This window comes from Nycticebus coucang, chromosome 2, assembly GCF_027406575.1.
Source record: "Nycticebus coucang isolate mNycCou1 chromosome 2, mNycCou1.pri, whole genome shotgun sequence".
NCBI lineage: Eukaryota > Metazoa > Chordata > Mammalia > Primates > Lorisidae > Nycticebus > Nycticebus coucang.
Window position 1 is genome coordinate 103,576,623 of NC_069781.1, and position 24,660 is coordinate 103,601,282.

At 38.7% G+C, this 24,660-nt stretch overlaps 2 protein-coding genes across 3 annotated transcripts in view; one reads left to right on the forward strand and one right to left on the reverse strand.

Moving 5' to 3' along the window:
• The window catches only part of ECM2 (extracellular matrix protein 2), a 43,424-nt gene extending 23,183 nt beyond the window's left edge, over window positions 1-20,241 (reverse strand). For both annotated transcript variants that reach the window (XM_053577676.1, XM_053577685.1), the window contains exons 1-3: window positions 20,093-20,241; window positions 6,148-6,463; window positions 987-1,175 (exon numbers count right to left, since the gene is read on the reverse strand). In XM_053577676.1, the coding sequence (XP_053433651.1) occupies window positions 987-1,175; window positions 6,148-6,463; window positions 20,093-20,236 (649 nt within the window). In that variant the 5' untranslated portion in view covers window positions 20,237-20,241. The remainder of the gene's footprint in view (window positions 1-986; window positions 1,176-6,147; window positions 6,464-20,092) is intronic.
• Window positions 1-24,660, forward strand: part of CENPP (centromere protein P) — a 274,112-nt gene that overhangs the window by 194,890 nt on the left and 54,562 nt on the right. The window lies entirely within an intron of this gene.

The window sequence follows — 24,660 nt, forward strand, 5'->3', positions numbered from 1 at the left end:
GTTTAAACCCACCACCCTTGGTGCATGTGGTAGGCACCATAATCACTGAGCTACTGGTGCCAAGCCATTTTTAATACTTTACTGAAATAATTGGTAGTTTAAAGCAAAGTACAATTTCTAAATAATTTTAGAGTTCTTCCTGGCAGGAGACTTGTAGACATCTTTCCTGTGCATGGGAACATTCTACCTTGATACAGATAAGAGGGAAATGTGCCTTTCCCTTCCCATCAAATTAATTAACAAGTATTCATTTGCTTATTTTCATAAGGCCATGATTAGACTTTTCTTGAAGGAGATCCAGGCCTCCTTCTCAAGGGTCCTTCATTCAGTCAGGTGTGAACCTCATTAGAAAAGGGGTCCAGAGAGAAGATGACAAAACCCTTGCTGTGACCTCATACACACAGCAGTGCCACAGGAGAAAACTGTGCTCCAGATGATGCTCCTGTATTTCCCTAGCATTATCCAGGCAATGCTGTGGTTCCTTTGATGCTTTTGACTGGGTGGGAATAGCCAGGTTTTGTGCTCTCTAGATTCAAATCACTTCTCCTTTGTTCACATGACTTTGAGATGAGACTCATGTTGATTAAGTGAGATAATGTAAATAGAGACCAAAGTAGAGCCTTTAACTCATTATAGAACTCAGAATCTATTAATTTTAGAAATTAATAATTTTAGAAATTTTAATTTTAGAAATTAATAATTCTGTTACTTTATCTCTAGAGCTGAGAGTCAAATGTGGAATGTAATCGGATCCAAGTTTGCTCAGTTGGATAGACCTAGAACTCTAAAGCCACTGTCTCTTATTTCTATTCCCTACCATATACTTTCCCAGATATTTACTATGTTTATCAGCATTGTAGCAATATTGAAAATACCTAGATACTTGTTTATCATCATTTTCAACTTAAATTAGTGACAAAATAAAAACAAATTCAAGTTAAAGGTTAAACCACATGTGATACTTTGTTGTAGCTAAATTTCTATACCAGTATCAGAACAGACTGGGCAGCATTCTCCTTCTGGTATAATTGTTTGCGGGCATGTCTGGGGGTGGCATATGGTTTCATCACAAAGCACTCTTCCATCTGAGCAGAGGCAGGTAGAGCAGGGATCAGGAGACCATACGGCTTTGTTGTACATGGTTATGCCCTTTACCAAGCAGTGTCCCTTCTTTCCTAGAAGAAAACAATAACACATGTTTAGATTTCTTGTGTGGTTACCAGTAACTGAATGGAAGTGAACATACATGATGTCAAGCTGAGATAACCACACAGGAATACAACTCGTTTATGCTATATGTCTAATGCGGGTACACAGGCTTAGCTTGTTACTGTAACTCAGGCTTCACCTACAAGCAGGCTGTCCTGACCACCATGGCAGTGGGAATGTGAGGTTGAAACCACACATGAGCTCTAAAAATATCTGATTATATTGGCCAAAGCAAATTGTATTCCCCCACCTAACTTCACAAGGGGCCAGGCAGTACAGTTCTATAACATGATCAGAGACCCTTGTTGGTGTGCAGATGGGGAAAGATAAAACCAAATGGCATGCTCCTGTGGTGCTTCTCAATGAGAACTGAATGAACTATTGTGTCACTGAAATATAATTCACATACCATGATATTAACTCTTTTAAAGTATATAATGCAGTTGTTTTTAACATTCATTTCTCTACATTCAGGTTGTAGATACTCAAATATGTCTATCAGCTGAACAGGCCATTACAGAACCAAGGAGAATATTAGAAGGGATGCTTTCCTTCTAACTCTTGTTGTCATTCCAGATACCAGTACTCCAACTGAAACACAGTCCTCAAATTCCACCCCCAAAAGAGCCTCTTACATTGGTCCCCTCCTTTCCCCCATCCACTATCTCAGCCCAATTCAGGCCCTACCTGTCTCTCATTTGGATACTTGCAATAGACTAATCCCCCCACCCAATTCTTTCTCTGAAAAAAAAAAAAAAAGAGTGTTTTTCCTGATTATAAAAGTACTATACCCTATCAAAATTTTAATGGCCTTTCTGCAGAAATAAAAAGATTGATCTTCAAATTCATAATGGAATTATAAGGGATCCCAAATAGCCATAACAATCCTGGTGGGAGAAGGGGGGGAAGCTGGAGGTCTTACACTTCCAAATTTCAAAAACCTGCAAAAAGCTTACTGCAAATCTACAATCATCAGCTTATACCAGTGTGTCATATAGACCAATGGAAATATTGAAAGTCAGATATCGATGGCTGATTTTCAAGAAAGTGACAAGGGCTGCACCCATAGCTCAGTCAGCAAGGTTGCCGGCCACATACACCTGGGGTTCTGAGTTCTTACAATGAGTTAAAGGCTCTACTTTGATCTCTATATACATTCTCTCACTTAATCAACATGGGTTCGAACCCAGCCCACATCTACTAAGCAACAATGACAGGTACAATTAAATAATAGCAGGGCGTTGTGGCAGGCACCTGTAGTCCCAGCTACTTGGGAGGCTGAGGCAAGAGAATCTCTTAAGCCCAAGAGTTTGAGGTTGCTGTGAGCTGTGATGTCACAGAACTCTACCCAGGGCAACAGCTTGAGACTCTGTCTCACAAAATAAATAAATAAATTAAATTAAAATAAATTTAAGAAAAAAAAAGGGTGACAAGACCATTCAGTGGAGGAAAGAATAGTCTTTTCAAATGATGCCAGGACAACTGGATGTCCATATGCCAAAAAATGAAGTTGAATGCCTACCTTCTACCAAATACAGATATTAATTTAAAATGGATCAAAGACCTTGGGCGGTGCCTGTGGCTCACTGGGTAGGGTGCCGGCCCCATATACCAAAGGTGGCAGTTTCAGACCTGGCCCCAGCCAAACTGCAACAAAAAATAGCTGGGTGTTGTGGTGGGCGCCTGTAGTCCCAGCTACTCAGGAAGCTTAGCCTAAGCCTAAGCCCAGGAGTTGGAGGTTGCTATGAGCTGTGACGCCAGAGCACTCTACTGAGGGTGACAGGGTAAGACTCTGTCTCAAAAAAGAAAAAAATACAAAGACCTAAATATAAGAGCTGAGACCAAAAAATCTCAGAAAAGACATAGGGACAAATCTTCATGACCTTGTATTTGGCAATAGATTCTTAGATATGATACCAAAAACACAAGCAAAAAGAAAAAGCTTCATCAAAATTAAAAATTTGGTGTAGCAAAGGACATTGTCAAGAAAGTGAAAGGACAGCATACACAGTGGGAGAAAATATTTGCAAGCCATATACTATGTATCTGATAAGGATATAAAATACAGAATGTACATAAATAACTTTTGCAACTCAACAACAGAAAGATAACCCAGTTAAAAATTGGCAGAGGACTCAAATAGACATTTCTCCAAAGAAGATACAGAAATAGACAACGAGCGCATAAAAAATGCCCAACATCATCATCATTAGAGAAATGCAAATTAAAAGCACAAATGACATACCATTTCACACTCACAGGAATAGATATAATAAGAGATAATTAAATAACAGATGTTGGGAAGATGTTACCACACATTAGTGGTAGGTCTATAAAATAGTGTAGCTGCTTTAGAAAACATTTAGTTTTTCATCAATAAATTAAATGTATAATTACCATATGGCCAGAAATTTCACTCCTGGGTATGCACCCCAAATAATTGAAAACAAGTATTGAAATAAAACTTGTACAGGCATGTTCATAGCTGTGCTATTCACAATAACCAAAAGGTAGAAACAACTCAGATGTTCATGAACTGATAATATGGATAAACAATAGAATATTCTTATATCCATACAATGGAATATTGTTCATGGAATGAGGTTCTGATAAAAGCTAAACATGAGATGAAACTTGAAACCATTATGCCTAGTGAAGAAGTCATATATACAAGGCCAGATAGTATGTGATTCCATTTATATGAAATTTCCAGAATAGATAAATTCGTAGAGACAGACCAGATTAATAGTTGCTGGGGACTAATGGTAGGGAGGAATGAGGAGTTTATGTACAGGGTTTCCTTTTGGGGGTAATGGAAATGTTGAGAAACTAGACGGTGGTGATGTTTGTACACTATTGTGAATGTGCTGTACTATAGCACGATATATACTATAGTAATAATATGTAGTACTATAAATGCCACTGAATTATATACATTAAAGTGGTTAAAATGATACATTTATGGTATGCATAATAATACAATAAACAAAAGAAGTACTTTAGGACAAGAAAACATTTTTGGACAATTTAGAAACCTATAGTATACATCTTCTATATATTTTTTACACATATCCTATAGTACTTCTTTTTTAATTTAAACAGATTTGAGCTCATATTATGCATACTATGTTTTGGTCTTTTTATTTTCCATTATTATAGCTTACATATCTTTCCACTGAATTAAAGATAATGACCTCTTCATTCTTTAGCAGTTATGGGTAGACTATTATTACAGGGTTTTTTTAACTTGATTTCTCTGCCTCTCTTTTCTGACTAATGTTGTAAATGTGGCCTAAATTGCTGAATTTCATGGTAATTGTATGTTATTTCTACTAACTTCATGGAAATAGTAATATAGAAACATGTAACTTTATTGAGACAATGTATAAAATACTCACCACAGAAAATTACATAGTGATTTTTCTTTTGTGTTTTGTAAGTTTTATTTAATGGTAACATACCTATAATTTGTTTATCCCAAACTTGGGAAAATGTGAACCATTAAATATCATTTTTTAAAATTCCTGGTTGAAATCCTTGGCAAAATTTAAAAAGTCTGCATAAAATAAATTCAATGTCTTTAACTATATTCGTGTTGGAAAAATTTTGGTTGAAAATATTTAATAGCCATGTATGTGTTCATAGATCCATCTCAATAATTTATTTCTATATTCTATTTTTCCTGGGGGTGTGTGGGAAGAACTATTTCTATATTTTAGGTGATCTATTCTTATAAATGAAAAGATAGTTTACAAATTTATGTGCATATTATCCATATTATAACTAATATATTTATTTAGTAAATATCCTGGAAAGAAATATACCAAAATTATAATGATGATTTTATAAATACAGGTAGTGGCTAGGCACAATGGCTCACACCTATAATCCCAGCAGTCTGGGAAGATAAGATGGGAGGATCATTTGAGGTTAGGAGTTCAATCCCCATCTCTACAAAATTAGAAAAATTAGCTAGATGTGATGGTGATCACCTATGGTGCCAGCAACTAGGGAGGCTGACATAAAAGGAGTACTTGAGCTCAGGAGTTACAGGTCGCAGTAGCCTATGAGGATGCCATTGAAGTATGGCTAGGGTGACAGAGAGAGGCGCTGTCTCAAAACAAACAAACAAAAAAAAAACAGTATAGAGTGATGAGATAAGTAATTTTTCTTTTTGCTGATAATTTTGTATTATAAGTATGTCCTTAAATTATTTTTAAAGTATTTAAACTTTAGGGCGGCGCCTATGGCTCAGTGGGTAGGGCACCGGCCCCATATACCAGGGGTGGCGGGTTCAAACTCTGCCTCAGCCAGCTAAAACAGCAATGGCAACTGCAACAAAAAATAGCCAGGCATTGTGGCGGGCACCTATAGTCCCAGCTACTCAGGAGGCTGAGGCAAGAGAATCACTTAAGCCTAAGAGTTAGAGGTTGCTGTCACTCCACAGCACTCTACCAAGGGCAACAAAGTGAAACTCTGTCTCAAAATAATAATAATAATAATAAATAAATAAATAAAGTATTTAAACTTTATCTTTGTAGATTAAAACAAAAGGTAATAACTTAGATTTTTCTTTTTCTTTTTTTTTGAGTTTTGTTTTCAACTGGCTTTCAGTCATCTTAGTTTGAAGTTTTTTTTTTTTTTTTTTTGAATTTTCTCTTTTTTTTTCTTTTCTTCCTTTAGCGATTCTCTCCCAAGGAGCTGGGACTACAGGTGCTAGCCACAAGGCCCAGCTTTTTTTGATAGAGATGGGGTCTCACTCTGGCTCACTCTAGCTCAGGATGGTCTCGAACCTCTGAGCTCAGGCAGTCCACCCACCTCGGCTTCCCAGAGCACTAGGATTACAGGTGTGAGCCACCACACCTGGATTAGATTTTTCTTTCAATAATTATCTTTAATTATTATCTTTCTCCCTCCCTCCTCTCACTGTTCTCTTACCTGGTAACACATTGTAGCTTGATTCTACTCCAAGAAAATTTGAAAAGGATTCAAAGTTTTCCTCCACACCATAATCAGAGTTAACTATTGGAAATCTTGCTACTGGTGTCACAATTGTTGTTTGGGGAATTCCAAGCTGTCTGTTTGATCTATGCTTGGGTGAGGTTGAACTTTTCCTGAATCTTCTGTGATACATCTTCCTCCTCTGCTTCCTAGGAGCTTCTTCATTTTGCCCAAAGTCAGTTTGAAAAATGATAAGTAAAACAAAACAGAAGAAAGCTGCAAACTTCATGTTTGACTTTTCATGAACCAATTTCTAGAATGAAACAATTATTTCAAAGTTAGTGGTGGTGAATAAATTTTTACTTCTGAATATTGGCTTATAATATTTTGTATCCATCAGTAGGCGAGTTTTAGAGTAAATAATACTTATACGCTATGTGTATTACTGCCAAATCAGAATTTGGAATTCTTTTTTTTTTTTGAGACAGAGCCTCAATCTGTCGCCCTGGGTAGAAACCTATGGCATCACAGCTCACAGCAACCTCCAACTCCTGGGCTCAAGAGATTCTCCTTCCTCCACCTCCCAAGTAGCTGGGACTATAGGCACCAACCACAATGCAGCCAGCATTGTTGTTTGGCGGGCCCGGGCTGGATTCGAACCTGCCAGCTCAGGCGAATGTGGCTGGTGCCTTAGCCGCTTGAACCACAGACACTGAGCCAGAATTTGGAATTCTTCTATCAGAATCAAAGAACTTTTCGTATTTCATCTTTATCACCAGAGCAGGCATGAACAAACTTTTTCTTTTTACTCTATAAAAAGGGTCTTGCTCTGTTGCCCAGGCTAGAATGCAATAACACTATCATAGCTTACTGCAGCCTTGGACTCCTGGGCTCAAGCAATCCTCCCACCTCAGCCTCCTCAGTATCTAGGACAATAGTCATGAGACCCCCCAAGCCTCACTTTTTCTTTTTAGTAGATTCCAAGTCTTCCTGTGTTGCCCATGCTCATCTTGAACTCCTGGCCTTGAATTATCCTCCCATCTCAGCTTCCCAAAGTTCTGGGTTTATAGGTATGAGCCACTGTTTCTGCCCAAACTTTTTATATAATGGGCCAAATAGTAAATATGTGAGACTTTATAGGTTATGCATTCTGTCATAATTATTCAGTTCAACCATTGCAGAACAAAAGTGGCCATAGACAATACATAAACAAATGAATATGACTATATTCCAGTAAAACTCATTACAAAAAAAGGCAGTGTCTAGGCATGGTGGTTCACACCTGTAATCCTAGCACTCTGGGACACTCAGGTGGGTAGATCACTTGATTTCAGGAGTTTGAGATCAGCCTGAGGAAGAGTGAGACTCTAACTCTACTAAAAATAGAAAAAAAATAGGTGGACATTGGTTGGTGCCAGTAGTCCCAGCTACTTGGGAAGCTGAGGTAGGAGGACTGCTTGAACTCAAAAGTTTGAGGTTGCTATGAGCTAGACTGATACCATGGCCATCTATCCCGAGGAACAGAGTGAGACTCTGTCTCAAAAACATAAATAAATAAGGCAGTGGGTTGAACTTTGCTCCCAGGCAATAATTAGATAACCCCTCTCTGGGCCCCACTGTTCTATAGGTTTTCAACAATTATTTAGGAGGCTTTTCTCCACCTTTCTGCCAAGGCATACTGTGACTAATGTCATCCACAACCCATCTTCCCAGTCCTTCCCGGAAGCAGGAATTGTTATCATAGGAGATGAAACCTCCATATGTTATTGCCCCTGAAAACCTTCCATTGGGACAAGATGTAGAGATGGAAGACTGCATATTGATGATCCTGGCTTAGGCTGATGTCTGTGTTTGTATCTTTGTTTTTAACAAAAAAGTTTGAAAAGTTAAAAAAAAAAAAATGGGGGGCAGAGCCTGTGGCTCAGTGGATAGGGCACCAGCCCCATATACTGAGGGTGGTGGGTTCGAACCCAGCCCCGGCCAAATAGCAACAAAAATAGCCAAGCGTTGTGGCAGGTGCCTCTAGTCCCAGCTACTCACGAGGCTGAGGCAAGAGAATTGCTTAAGCCCAGGAGTTGGAGGTTGCCATAAGCTGTGATACCACAGCACTCTAACCAGGGTGATAAAGTGAGACTCTATCTCAAAAAAAAAAAAAAAAAATAGAAAAAAATCTTACAGAATTAAGATAGGAAGAAAAAAATGTTGTACAACTGAACAATGTATTTGTGTTTTAAGCAAAGTGTTATTATAAAAGAGTCAAAAAGTTAAAAAAAATAAAAGTTTGTTGGCCGGGTGTGATGGCTCATGCCTGTAATCCCAGCACTCTGGCAGGCCGAGGCCGGTGGATTGCCTGAGTTCACAGGTTCGAGACCAGCCTGAGCAAGAGTGAGACCCTGTCTCTAAAAATAGTGGGGCATTGTGGCAGACTCCTGTAGTTTCAGCTACTTGGGAGGCTAAGACAAGAGAATCTCTTGAGCCCAAGAGTTTGAGGTTGCTGTGAACTATGACGCCATGGCACTCTACCAAGGGCAACAAAATGAAACTCCGTCTCAAAAACAAAAAAGAAAAAAGAATTTGTTACGTAAAAAATTTACAGTTAAGCTAAGGTTAATTTATTACAGAAGAAAAGAGAAATTTTTATAAATTTAATGTAGCCTAAGTGTATATAGAATGTACAGCAATGTCCTAGGCCTTCACATTCACTTAGGACTGACTTATCCAGAGCAACTTCCAGTTCTCCATGCTCCATTCATGGAAAGTAACCTATATAGATGTACCAATTTTTATTTTTTATACAGCATTCTTACCATACCTTTTCTGTATTTAGATATATTTAAATACACGAATACTTATCATTATGTTTTAATTGCCTATAGTATTCAGTATAGTAACATGCTATACAACTTTGTAGCCAAGAACCAACAGGCTATATATCATATAGCCTAGGTGTGTAGTAGGCTATATCATCTAGGTTTGTGTGACTACCCTCTGTAATGTTCAAATGACAACATTACCTAACAGTGCATTTCTCAAATTGTATATCCCCATGGTTAAGAGACACAAAGCTGTAATCTGTTGATGTCCAGATCCATTATTGTAGAGGTCTGCTTCATAACCTAAGACAAGCTGTGAGAAATTCCAAGTGCATTCTAATGGAAAACTATGAGCTGGGACTACTGGCACCTTCCTAAAGCCACAGTGTCTACCACCTACTTGTTTAGGAAATGCAGGCTATCAGTTTTAAGTCTGGCCAAATATTATCGTATTCTCTCAGTAGAAATTTATAATGATTGTAGCAAACACAGGGTTCCTATCCTGGGTCCTTGGCCTAGATACAAATGTCACTACCTGACCTATTTTTGATATTCTGCCATATGGTAAATCATCTGAAGGTCAAGAATATGAGCATTGTTCTATGGAGGTTATCATCCTTGTATCGCCAGACATCATTCCTGCCAGTTGAACAACTCCATAAAGTCAGTTCTTACAGAGGCTGTGAAGTGTTCTCTACCACTTCCTAGAGAACTTGTTAACCAATGTTCTAGCATTGTGACAGAACTTACCAAATATAACTGCTAGCCAAGATGGAGTAACAGGGACCAGATATACTTCCTACATGAAATAACTTAAAAATAGGACAAAATATATGAAACATTTTCCAAACATTAAACATTGAGCATATCAGGACAGTGATCCCCAAGAAGAGGGTGAATCAAAATTCCTAAGACCCCTATGATTGACCTGCTTACTGCCTGGAGGGAATTTCCAGGTTTATAGCACAGAAAGGGAACCCAGGCAGAGTCCAACAGTTTCCTAGAATTGAAAAGAAAGAGCTGGGAACCTTAAAGAGAAAGAGCTGAGGACCTTAAAGAGACTGCTGTTCCTAGAGCAGAGTATGGAGGGGTGAAAGTTAGCCCAGAGAAAGCCTTTCAGGGATCTCAAGTCTTCAGCTGAGTACTGAATAGCACATGTGTGTTAATAAACTACTCAAGACTAGGGAAAGCACTACCATACAGGACAAAGGAAAAAAATCTCTGGAGCTTAATGCCAGCCTCAGTAGTTCATGCCTGTAATCCTAGCACTCTGGGAGGCTGAGGTGGGTAGATTGCCTGAGCTAGCGGGAGACCCCGTCTCAAAAAAATACCTGGGCATCCTAGCAGGCGTCTTGTAGTCCCAGCTACTTGGGAGGCTGAAGCAACAGGATCACTTGGGCCCAAGAGTTGGAAGTTGCTGTGAGCTATGATGCCATAGCACTCTACCAAGGACGACAAAGTAAGATTCTGTCTCAAAAAAAAAAAAAAAATCTCTGGAGCTTAAAAAAGACCAGGAAGAGTTTGTGTTCCACTAGTCAAACTGGAAAACCTTCTAATTCACAGGGCATCATTCACAGGTAGAGTACTCAAAAAGGCCTTACCTCAGTAGAGGAAAATAATTAGCCCTAGGCTAAAATCTGCTCTGATCCCACTTAACAAATCTTAGAAGCAATCGTTTCGGAAAGAATCAGACAGTTTGCAATAATTTAACCTTGTCCCAGAGCACCAAATGTGGAATCCACTGTATACAATGTGGGAAAAATTTGATCCATAATGATGATCAAATCAATCTATGAAAACCAATTCAGAAATGACATTGCTGATATAATTATTAAGTCATTGAAAGTTATGTTGTTAATAGTCGGGCGTTGTGGCGGGCGCCTGTAGTCCCAGCTGCTTGGGAGGCTGAGGCAAGAGAATCGCTTAAGCCCAAGAGTTAGAGGTTGCTGTGAGCCGTGTGACGCCTCGGCACTCTACCCAAGGGCGGTACAGTGAGACTCTGTCTCTACAAAAAAAAAAAAAAAAAAAAAGAAAGTTATGTTGTTAAAGAGGTAGAGGAAAGATTAACCATGCTAAACAGAAACATGGATGGTATTTTTAAAAATCCAAACCAAACTTATTTTACTGTGCTTTTTTGGGGGGGGCTGGTGGGAGTCTGCCCCTGTCATCTCAGCTAGACTAATAGTAGCATTGTCACAGCTCACAGCAACTTCAAAGTCTTATGCTCAAACAATTCTCCTGCCTCTGCCTCTGAATAGCGGAGACCACAGGCACACACCACTATATCCACTAATTTTTTCTATTTCTTGTAGAGATAAGGTCTTATTCTTGCTCAGGCTGGTCTCGAACTCCTGAACTCAAGCAATCTTTCTCCCTCAGCTTCCCAGAATGCTGGGATTACAGGCGTGAACCACCACACCTGGCCAATAGACTTAATTTTTAGAGTTTCTTTTTTGTTTTTGAGACAGAGCCTCAAGCTGTCACCTTAGGTAGAGTGCTATGGCATCACAGCTCACAGCTCACAGCAACCTCCAGCTCCTGGGCTCAAGCAATTCTCCTGTCTCTGCTTCCCAAGTAGCTGGGACTATAGGCGCCCGCCACAACACCCGACTATTTTTTGGTTGTAGCCTTCATTGCTGTTTGGCAGGCCCAGGCTGGATTCGAACCCACCAGCTCAGGTGTATGTGGCTGGCGCCTTAGCCGCTTCAGCCACAGGCACCGAGCCAATTTTTAGAGTTTCAGGTTAACAGCAAGCTGAGTGGAAAGTATAGAACTCGCATATACCTTTTCCTGCCTATCAACATCTCACACTTCTGATGAACCTATACTGACAAATCATTATCACCCAAAGTCCATTGTACATGCTATGAGATTTGACAAATGTTTAATGACATGTACCCATCTGGGGTTTTTGTTTGTTTTGTTTTTTGAGAGAGAGAGTCTCACTTTGTTGTCCTGGGTAGAGTGCCATCATGTCATCATAGCTCATAGCAACCTCAAACTCTTGGGCTCAAGTGATCCTCCTGCCTCAGCCTCCTGAGTAGTTGAGACTACAGACCCACTATGATGCCAGATACTTTTTCTGTTTTTAGCAGAGATGAGGTCTTGCTCTTGCTCAAGATGATCTCAAATTCCTGAGCTCAAGCAATCCACCTGCCTTGGCCTCCCAGAGTGCTAGGATTACAAGCGTGAGCCATTATACCTGGCCAACATGCATCCATCTTAATAATACAATAGTCCCTTGGTGTCTACAGGGGATTGGTTCCAAAACCCCTCCTCAAGGATACCAAAATCTGAGGAAGTTCGATTCCCATATATATAATGGCATGGTATTTGCATATAAGCTACTTATGTGCTCCTATACTTTAAATCATCTCAAGATCACTTATACCAAATACAATGTAAAGCTTATGTAAATACTTGTTATACTGTATTGCTTAGAGAATAATGACAAGAAAGAAAAGTCTGCATACCTTCAGTACAGATGCCACCACAGTAGGCCTAACTACATTTTGAACTCATTGATTAAATTTGTAAATACAGAACCCAGGATACAAAGGGCCAACTGTAGTATATCAGAATAGTTTCACTGCACTAAAAATCCTCTATGTTCCACCTATTCATCCCTCCCCATCCCAAGTCCTGGCACCGCTAATCTTTTACTGCCTGAATGGTTTTGTGGGGTGTTGTGGCAGGAAGCTGGGCAAGGGAATTGTTTGAGCCTAAGAGTTTGACATTGCTGTGAGCTATGATGCCAGGGCACTCTACTCAGAGCAACAAAGTGAGACTCCATCTCTAAATAAATAAATAAATAAAGTCTATTTAAAAATAGCAAAGAGAGTATCAATAAGCATTTGAAAGATTTTAACACTATCACTCTATCTCTTCTAATTATCCTAATGATTTGTCCTGATAATTATAAGTATATACAAATTTAGAATTGTCATATCTTTCTGGTCCTTTTATCATTAGGTAGATACTTTCAGTATCTCTAGTAGTGCCTTTGTCATGTGATCTACTTTGTCAAATATTAATATAGTGTATTTTGCTGTGTATACTGTGCTCTCATGTATAATGTGTGCCCATGTTTTTGGCCTAAACTTTCAGGAAAAAAAAATCTTTCATTTTGATTTTTTAATTCAAAATTTTATTTGTTTGTATTTACGTTCTTGTTTTTTGTATCATAAAGGAATTTTAGCCTTTACTTTTTAACATACTATGCTCAAGAAATTTTATGTAACAAATAATTTTATGTAACAAAACACAAGAAGAGATACGTGGTACAAGAAGTTTTATGTGCCAGTTAACAAATTTAGGAAAGGTATGCATGGTAGAAGGCCAAGAGCTCTTCAACACTGTCAGTATCAGAAGTATCATCTTCTTCCATTTCTGTATCCCCAGTTTCTTCTGGAGTCACTTTTCTCATCCCAGTAAATTTCATCATTGTCTGTTCCATCCATAGCATTGCTGATGCCATATTATTTAAACAATTTTATAACCAGTTCCTTCTTGACAGTGTTCTATATATAATCTTAGGATCTAATCAAAAACCTGGGTGTTAGATGCTTTCTTATTTTTTTTTTTTTTTTTTTTGTAGAGACAGAGTCACTTTATGGCCCTCGGTAGAGTGCCGTGGCCTCACACAGCTCACAGCAACCTCCAACTCCTGGGCTTAAGCGATTCTCTTGCCTCAGCCTCCCAAGTAGCTGGGACTACAGGCGCCCGCCACAACGCCCGGCTATTTTTTGGTTGCAGTTTGGCTGGGGCCGGGTTTGAACCCACCACCCTCGGTATATGGGGCCAGCGCCTTACTGACTGAGCCACAGGCGCCGCCCGATAGATGCTTTCTTGATTCTGCCTTGTAGGTGTTAAATCATTACCATCTGAATACATGCACGATATCCACTCTTTCTTCATGAGGTTCTTAAAGGGCTTGTTAATAACATATCAGGAAGTTGCAGTTAGCTAGTTAGTTCACCAGGTATCACAGCAAGTTGGGTTTTTAAGTCCACTGCAATTGCTTTAGCACTTTGTGTAATGTGGCCTTTTGTTGTAAGTTCATCATAAATTCAACAAAACCAATTACCATTTTCCAGGGTGGTATTTTTCATATGGATATTATTATTGCTTGCTAGAGTTATACTTTTTCCTTTTTTTTTTGAGACAGGGCCTCAAGCTGTCACCCTGGGTTAGAGTGCTGTGGCATTACAGCTCACAGCAACCTCTAACTCCTGGGCTCAAGCGATTCTCCTGCTGCTGCCTCCCAAGTAGCTGGGACTACTACTGTGCATGCCACAACACTCAGCTATTTTTTTTATTTTAGTTGTCATTGTTGTTTGGCAGGCCCAGGCTGGATTCGAACCTGCCAGCTCTTGTGTGTGTGGCTGGCGCCTTAGCCACTTGAGGTACAGGCTCCAAGCTTTGAGTTATACTTTTAACACATAAACATAAAAAATTAAAAGCATTGGGTGGCACCTGTGGCTGAAGGAGTAGGGCACCAGCCCCATATACCAGAGGTGGCGGGTTCAAACCCAGACCTGGCCAAAAACTGCAAAAAATAAAAATAAAAAAGGAATTAAAAGCATTTATGTAGATATGGAATTAATACTACCTGTGTATAATGTGCATCCTTATTTTTCCCTAAAAAAAAGTAGGCAAAAAAAATGCATTATACATGGCAAATATGGTAGTTACTTTTTTTTTTTAGAGACAGTCTTACTTTATCGCCCTTGATGTAGAGTGCTGTGGTGTCACAGCTCACAGCAACTTCCTACTCCTAGGCTTAAGCAATTCTCTTGCCTCAGCCTCCCAAGTAGCAGGGACTACAGGCACCTGCCACAACACCCAGATATTTTTTTTTATTGTTGCAGTTTGGCCAGGGCTGGATTCGAACTTGCCACCCTTGGTATAAGGGGCAGGTACCCTACCCACTGAGCCATAGGTGCCCTCCTATTGTAGTTACTTTGGGGGGTTAATGTCTGCTTAATATATTTTTTGCATCACTTTACTATCAACCTTTCTATATTTTAATATTTTTATATACTTGGTAGCATATCGTGGTTTTTTAAAGGCACTCTTAACAATCTTTTTCCTTTAATTGATACATTTAGTCTATTCATATTTAATGTAATACTTGATATGTTTGAGTTTAAATCTTTGTATTTGCTATTTTTCCTACCCGTTCTGTGTTTCTTTTTATGTTTTCATTCTTTTTGATTAATTGTTTAGTTTTTATTATCTCCTTAGTAATTATACTTTTTTTTTTTAAGATAGAGTCTAATTCTGTCATCCTTCATCCTGGGTATGGTGCTGTACTGTATAGTTCACAGCAACCTCAAACTCCTGACTTCAAGTGATCCTCTTTTTTTGAGACAGAGAGAACTCACTCTGTAGCCCTGGATAGAGGGCTGTGACATCACTGTAGCTCACAGCAGCCTCAAATTTCTGGGTTCAAGCAACCCTCTTGCCTCAGCCTCCTAAGTAACTGGAACTATAGGCTTGTGCCACCATGCCTGGCTAGATTTTTCTATTTTCAGTACAGATGGAGTTTCACTTTTGCTCAGGCTAGTCTAAATATATATACATATATATATATTTTTTTAACTTTTATTGATTGATTGATTGATTTTGAGACAGATTCTCACTATGTTGCCCTCAGTAGAGTGCTATGGGGTCACAGCTCACAGCAACCTCTAAAACTCTAAGGCTTATGTAATTCTGTTGCCTCAGCCTCCCAGGTAGCTGGGACTACAGACACCCGCCACAACACCTGGCTGTTTTTTTGTTGTAGTTGTCATTGTTGTTTGAACCCCGCCTGGGTGTTTGCGGCCACCGCCGCCATAACCACTGTGCTATGAGCACCAAGCCCTAAATATATTTTAAATCCCCAAAAGATTATTATTATTTTATCAGAGTTCATTTGGATCAGATTTTTGTTAATCTCAGCACTATTAACATTCTAAACCAGATTATTCTTTTTTTATAGGGAGCTGGCCTGTAGGTTAGAGGATATTTAACAGCACCCCTGGCCTCTGCAGACTAGATGCCACTAGCACCTTCCCCCCACTTGTGACAACCAAAAATGTTTCTAGACATTACCAAATGTAATCTGTCCCTCAGTTGAGAACCACTTATTTCAGGTTACCTAAACATTTATTCGTTTTGTTTTTCTCATTCTTTCCTATATCTCCAATCTTCTATCAGGATTATTTTCTTTCTGATTGAAGAACACCTTTTAGTAATCCTTTTATGCAGGTCTGTTGATGGTTAATTCTTTTTATTTATCTGAAAACATTTATATATTACTTTTATTCTGAAAGGATATATTTGCTGGATATAGAATTCTTAGGTTGACAAGTATTTTCTTTCAGCATCTTGAAAATATAATTTCTTTTTTCTTTCTCTTTTTTTTCTTTTCTTAGAGAAAGGTCTTGCTGTGTTTCCCAGGTTGGTCTCAATCTCATGGCTTCAAGCCATCCTTTCACCTCAGCCTCCTTGGTGCTGGGATTAGAGGCATGTGGTACCAAACCCAGCCTAGTTTTTTTTTTGTTTGTTTGTTTTATCAATTTTTAGAGATGGATGTCTGACTGTGTTACCCAGACTGATCCTGAACTCCAGGCCTCACCCAATCCTTCTACCTCAGTCTCCTTAGCAGCTGCGAGTTTAGGTACAAGCCACCATGCCTGACTGGAGGACACAATTTCTGTGGCTTCTTTTTCCATTGATTTTATCTGAAGCGTGATCTCTCAATCTAATTATTTCTCTTTTAAAATTAACTTTTTTTCCTGGCTTCTTTTAAAGATGTTCTCATTGCCTTTCGTTTTCAGCTGTATTTTCCTGGTGTGTGAAGGTATGATTTTCTATGTTTGGGATTCATAGCACTTCTTGAATTTATGGCCCAACATTGTTCATCATATTTGGAAATGTCTCAGCCCTTATCTCTTCAAATAAAATAGTACTTTACCTTTCCCTCTCATTTTTCTTTCTAGAACTACAGTACTCTTGCATGGTAGCTTTCTCATTGTGTCTTTGATGTTACTTTCCCTTCCTTCGTATTTTTTGTCCTTCTATCATTCCTTGGTTCATTTTGGTTATTCTCTGAACTCATCTTCCAGTTCATTAATGTTCTCTTCACCTGTGGTTTTTCTGGTATTTAATCCGTCCACTGGCTTACTTATTTCTTTTATTGTATTTTTTTAGTTTTCACGTTTTCGGTGGGTTCCTTTTATTGTTTACAATCTTTATTGAAATTTTTAATCTCATCTCTTTTACTTTTTTGAACATATTGATCACATTTGTTTTAAATTCTATGTCTGAAGACTAGGTTTTCTCAATCTTCTTTTTGTCTGTTTTTGTTGTCCATTATTTCTTTAGGTTTTTAGCTATGTTATTCTGTTTCTTTATATGCCTGGTGACCTTTGATTGAGTGCTAGACACTGTATATGAAAAATTATGAAAATACTCTGAAGCATAGGATGATGTATTTTCTATCCAAAGATGATCAGTCACACTATCAATCGTATATTGAGTGATTTGAAGCTAGGCTTCACCTTTACAGTTAATTATAGGCTTTGGGTTCAACCCAGAACCTGCTTATTTCACCAGCATCACTTTTCACCAGTATCAACCATCTCACCCACCTGCTTGTTTAGCCCCATTTCTTTGTTTCTTTCTGGCCTCATGAAGCTGTTTATCTTCTCAAGCATCTCTTCTGCAATCCACGGATCCTTCCTGAAGAAGAGCTATTTCAAACCTCTGTAGGTTTCAGTACTATCCCAAATATTGGCCCTATTGATTTTCTCATCTTTTCTAGTTATTCTCAGCAGGTCTAATGGTTTCACTTGCTTTGTCTGCCATTATCAGAAGTAGAAGCTCGCTCAGATTCATTTTATTTCTTTCAGAAATACATCTTCTTTTTCTCAGAGGATTTCGTAGGTTGTAATACTTTGTGCTTCTTCTATATCTTAAAATATTTTGTTTACTTGGAAATAAAATTGTAGTTTCAAGATAATTTTAAACATTTGCCTTTAATATTTTACAGATATTAGACAATTATTTTCATATATTTACTGTTGCTGACAAGAAGTTTTACTTGAATTTGATTCTTATCCATTTATAAGAAATGTTTTTTCTTCCTAAAAAGTTTTTTTTTCCAATTTTCAACATATCTTTGATATTCAGAAATTTTACTATACTGTGCCTAGATATGGGTTGATGTTTATTTATCCTTCTTGGGAATCTTTTAAACTAAAAATTTATTTGTTTCCCATACAATTTCTCTTTATTCAGTTTTCTTGCATGCCTATTCAAGGCTACATTTCCCTCTTTAAATTCATTCCCATATTCTCTTCATCTGTGATGGATTTCTCATAGTTTCTGTCCCACCAGGAATTCCTCATTTTATTTTTAGTACAGCTATATATTCACATATTATTTGTTAATAATATATCTTCTCTTATTACTAAGGATTTGATAAGAGGAGAAGAGGACACAATGTGTGCTCAGTTTGCCCTCTTGAATCTTAGTAGTTCTTTTTATAACTTCATCTACGAGAGTCATCCTACTCTAGGCAGGTTTCACTTGGTTCATATTCCGACTTGCCACCATGTCACCTTAGCTGATTAACAGCCTGGAAGATATCTTCATGTCAGCTAGCCTCACCATACAAGTTTCTTTTTTTTTTTTTTTTAAGTATATATATGCATTAATTACTGTAGTCATTTCAAAAGAAATTGCTGTAGGTCATTGAAATGTAATTATATTTGAATAACTTTTTGTAGTCTACTTTAGTTTTAGGTAAACTAACATATAGAATGTAAAGAAGAACCAAATCCACTAGCTCATTGGCACCTGAAATCATGAAAATCAATTCACAGAGCAAGGTAGTATGTTGGAAAGGAATAGCAAAGCAGCTAGGGAAAGCAATATGAAAAATTGAACTGAGAGCCAGGTTAGAACTAGAATTTGTTGAGTGGCAGGGGAGGTGGCTTTAGATGTACATCACAGATGCTCTGCATTGCAAAAAATGTGTACATTGAAATTTTCTTGGTTTGACAATCATATGTGCAGACCTTCCATCCTGTTGTGAGGGGTCAGGCCCTGGATCTGCAGGCTCTGAAATTAAACTCTCATGAAGGTCTCAGGCATCCTGCTGTCCCTGGGCCTCCTATAAGCACTTACTTATGGGGCATTGCCTGACTGATTACTTAGAAAGAACATTCCAACTATTGCCGGGCTGAGCAACACCCCTCTCTCCCAGTATCCTTATCCTAGAAACAACCTTGTTTAGTCTGTCTTTTTCCCCCAAGATTTATTCACTTTTACTTATCCAGAAATGTAAGTAGAAATGTACAGAAATAAATTTAGAGCTATCTTAATTTTGAAAAAAAAAATCAGTGTTTGAATAGTCTCATTGAAATGTTTAAATTTTATGAAATGGCCTCTTAATACTAATAAGTGATACTTAGGCCTTTGTCATTTCAGTCACTTATATAATTTACCTTTATATTTAACATTTGCTTTAATAAGCAAGTTCATAATTGTATATGTTTCTAGAGGTAAATTTTCTGACACTCTAATCGTAGTATCATTTTTATCAAGCACATTTTTTCCTTCTAGCCCATATTGTGTTTATCCCAACATTAAGTATCATCTGAAAATCTTAACTTATTTTTCTGCATTTAAAGTTTTTCATCAGTTGTCTTCAGTAAATTTTTAAAATATTAGAATTTTAAACTTCTACAAGAATTCATGAGATGTCTGTCATCTCTTTTTGCTTTATTCAACATGTTTAAAATGAAAAACATTTTAAATTAATCATTTATGTTCTTTTAGGATTTAAAAATTTAGAAAGAGTGAAATTTTCAAACCAATTTATACTTCTATTAAGCACATAATGCTATCTAAACATATAAAAATAATTTAATTCTACTTCTGTATAGTTTTAAGTACTTGGGAACTACATCCTGAAAAACACAAGAAAACAGAATAATAGACACTTTGAACTTTTAAAATCTATTAGTAAAGAGCTAATTTACTGAATGGTTAAATACATTTGCAACATAAAATACCCAGATATTAAAACCATCCCACATGCCTTAGTAAAAACTTAAAATTTAAAACTTTTTTACCTGGATATCTAAACTAAGTAGGCTTTGCTTGGTGTCATTTAAGTCTCCAGCTGAAAATGAAACAAAATCAGAGCTTTCTTTAAAAACAAAGCACAGAAGGGAATGTTGAAAAATGCTAGCTGACTTCTTAGTAAAATCTAACATAACGGCCTCCCTTGGGGATAAATGCCTTTCAGTGCTTTGTGCAGAAAATCAGCCAAGAAAGTAACCAGGGAAAATAGTTACCAAGGGAAAATTTTATTTTTTAAAGTCATAGGAAAAGTGGAAAACAGGGGCGGGGAGGAGAGGTAGCATTTCATTTGTAGCCTAACAAGGCAGAGCTGGAAGCACAAAAATGAACTTAAGAAATCTGTGGCTTTCACAGACTGTTTGCTTTTTAAAAATCTCAATGTTTATTGTTCATGTTAGCTAATATGATAACCATTTGAGCTTTCTCAGACTATTGTCCTTCAGACTATTGTACAGACTTTTGTCCTTCAACAAAAGGCCTTCTAGAGTCTCTTTTTAATTGGCTTCAGGTTATTTAACTCTCTCATCTCTCTACTCACCCACTCCAATCTCATACACAGAATTGTTAAAACAAAAAGCAGTTACATATTAATATCATTGGAAATTACGTAACTTCTAACTATGAAATAATAAAAAGAAATGTGCAAAGAACTGTGAGGCTCCTAATTATAATCTGTTACTCTGGAAAATTAGTTCTCTACTTTGGCCTTAAGATACTTGTCTGCAAGTGAGTGTGTTAGAGACAAGTCAGGATTCCAAGCCCAACCCTTCTGCTTGTGGGGTAACTTAAGTTACTTAATGCTTCTAGCTAAAGTTTATTCTTCTCTAAAACTGGGATGATAATCCATACTTCTCAAAGTTTTCTGAAAAGAAAAGGAGTAATATATATAAAAAGTCTAAACTTAGCACATGTTCTAGACTAAATAATGATAGAAGAATTGGGCAGCGCCTGTAGCTCAGTGAGTAGGGCACCGGCCCCATACACTGAGCGTGGTGTATTCAAACCTGGCCCCAGCCAAACTGCAACAAAAAAATAGCTGGGCATTGTGGCGGGCTCCTGTAGTTGCCCAGGAGTTGGAGGTTGCTGTGAGCTGTGACCCCACGGGACTCCACTGAGGGTGATAAAGTGAAACTCTGTATCTCTAAAAAAAAAAAAAAAGATAGAAAAATTATTTCAATGTTGTAGAGACAGAGTCTTACTTTATGGCCCTCAGTAGAGTGCCGTGGCCTCACACAGCTCACAGCAACCTCCAATTCCTGGGCTTAAGCTATTCTCTTGCCTCAGCCTCCCGAGTAGCTGGGACTGGGTGGCGCCTGTGGCTCAAGGAGTAGGGCGCCGGTCCCATATGCCGGAGGTGGCGGGTTCAAACCCAGCCCCGGCCAAAAACCAAAAAAAAAAAAAAATCAAAAACCGAGTAGCTGGGACTACAGGCGTCCGCCACAACGCCCGGCTATTTTTTGGTTGCAGTTTGGCGGGGGCGGGTTTGTACTCGCCACCCTCGGTATATGGGGCCCGCGCCCCACTGACTGAACCACAGGCGCCGCCCTATTTCAATGTTTTTTATATCCTTATTTTAGAGGTCTAAATTATTTGACAAAGAGGTCCAAATTATTTAAATCTTTGTTTAAATGACCTGGATAGACTAAATCAAGATTTCATAAAAAGACCTGGAGAGACTGAATCAAAATGAGGGACTGAATCAAGATTTGGGCCACCCAAATTCCTAAAAATAATGAAAACTACATTTGGATTAAAAAATGGAAATCCGGGCGGCGCCTGTGGCTCAGTTGGTAAGGCGCCGGCCCCATATACCGAGGGTGACGGGTTCAAACCCGGCCCCAGCCAAACTACAACCAAAAAATAGCCGGGCGTTGTGGCGGGTGCCTGTAGTCCCAGCTACTCGGGAGGCTGAGGCAAGAGAATCGCTTAAGCCCAGGAGTTGGAGGTTGCTGTGAGCTGTGTGAGGCCACGGCACTCTACCGAGGGCCATAAAGTGAGACCCTGTCTCTACAGAAAAAAAAAAAAAAAAAAAATGGAAATCCACACTACAAGGTAATAAGTAGTAAGTACTATTAGAAGACAAGTAGTTTAACAAATTGCTTAAAGACTAAAAGGTAGATAGGCTTCTTCTAAAACAGCAGTTCTCAACCTGTGGGTCGCAACCCCTTTGGAGGTTGAACGACCTTTTCACAAGGGTCGCCTAAGACCATCCTGCATACCAAATATTTACATTACGATTCATAACAGTAGCAAAATTACAGTTATGAAGTAGCAATAAAAATAATTTTATGGTTGGGGGTCACCACAACATGAGGAACTGTATTAAAGGGTCACAGCATTAGGAAGGTTGAGAACCTCTGTTCTAAAGGAAGAAAGACACTACTACACAAAACAAATGTTAGAGGACAGCCCTGAGGGTGTTCCAGCTTTGGAAATTACAGATCCTGGGAACAGGTGGTTCAGAAACTGTACTCAGAATAGCAGGAGAGATGACTCCAATCCTGTTGATGTCTCCATGAGTTGTTCTAAATATCAAACATTTGCCCACACATTAGAATCCTTGTGCTTGTCCCTTTGGCATAGAGTAGCTACACAGCGAAGTGGGTGGCTGGTGGAGCAGGGAGCCTATGTTCAGAATCCAGTCTGACTACTAATACAATGCAGCTGCAAGCATAGACTTGACAAGTTCCAGCCATACATTTGGAGCCTTTAGTCAGTGTTTTAATCCTATATTCTTAATCATGAGCAGAGGTCAACACAGTGGCTCAGGCCTATAATCCTAGGACTCTGGGAGACCAAGGCGGGTGGGTTGCTTGAGCTCAGGAATTTGAGACCAGCCTGACCAAGAACAAGACCCCAACTCTACTAAAAAAATAGAAGAAAAAAAATAGCTAGGCATTGTAGGTGCCTATAGTCCCAGCTACTTGGGAATCTCCTGAACCCAGAAGTTTGAGGTTGCTGTGAGCTATGATGCCACAGCACTCTACCCAGGGTGACGGCTTGAGACTCTGTCTGAAAAAAAATTTTTTTTTTAATTATGAGCAGATAACTCAGGGTTACTAAACATTTGGGAAGATTCTAATATTAGAGTTGAGAACGTCCTTCAAATACATATGTACATCAGAAAAGAAAACTTTGGAGATTAAAAGCTTGATAACACACATGAGAAAGTCAGTAGTCGTGTTACAAGATAAAACTAAGGAAGCCCCCTAAAAATAGGACTAAAAGGCAAAGAAGTAGCTAGAAAACAGATACAATTAAGTACCAGAGAAGTTCAGTATCTAGTTAGGAGTTCCAGAAAAACAGAACAGAAAATTGTATAAATAAATGAAGAAACAATTCAAGAAAATGTCCCAGAATGGGACACAGATTTCCAATATAAAAAGGCCTACTGGGCGGTGCCTGTGGCTCAAGGAGTAGGGCACCGGTCCCATATGCCGGAGGTGGCGGGTTCAAACCTAGCCCCTGCCAAAAACCACAAAATAAAAAAGGGCCTACTGAGTCAATGTTCAGCATTACAGATGAAATTAGACTGAAATGGAGGCATATAATTATGCAAATTAAGAATACTGAGACAGGATTCTACAGACTTGCAGAGACAAAAATAAATCAGAGAATCTGAATTAGAATGACTTGGCTAAGTGCCCATAGCACAGTGGTTACGGCGCCAGCCACATACACCAAGGGTGGCGGGTTCAAACCCAGCCCAGGCCAGCTAAACAACTGCAACAACAACAAAAAAATAGCTGGGCGGGCGGCCCCTGTGGCTCAAGGAGTAGGGTGCTGGTCCCATATGCTGGAGGTGGCGAGTTCAAACCCAGCCCTGGCCAAAAACCACAAAAAAAAAAAAAAGCTAGGCATTGTGGCAGGTGCCTGTAGTCCCAGCTACTTTGTAGGCTTAGGCAAGAGAATTGCTTAAGCCCAAGAGTTTGAGGTTGCTGTGAGCTGTGACACCACAGCACTCTACCAAGGGTGACATAGTGAGACTCTGTCTCAAAAAAAAAAAAAAAAAACAACTAGAATGACATCAGACTACTGAACAGCAACTCTAGAAACAAGATAATAGATAACTACCTCTAAAATTATGAAAAAAATTTTCCTTTTTTTTTTTTTTTGAGACAAAGTCTCACTTTGTCACCCTTGGTAAAGTGTCATGGCATTATACCTCACAGCAACCTCAGATTCTTGGGCTCAAGGGATTCTCTTGCCTCAGCCTCCCGAGTAGCTGGGACTACAGGAGCCCACCACAATGCCCCGGCTATTTTTAAAGACAGGGATCTTGCTTTGGCTCAGGCTGGTCTTGAACCTGTAAGCTCAGGCAATCCACCCACCTCGGCCTCCCAGAGTGGTAGGATTATAGGTGCGAGCCACCACTCCCAGCCCTGTGATTTTGTCAATGAAAAAGTCATTACAAGACAAAAAGAAAAATAGCAAAAGCCAATAATTAGGTAGTTTATAGAATTGGAAATGTCAGTGGTCAATAAACAGAAGAAAATAATTTCTCAGCCTCAGTAATACTCAAGAAATGTGCATAAAAACAGTAAGATTATTTTTTCAC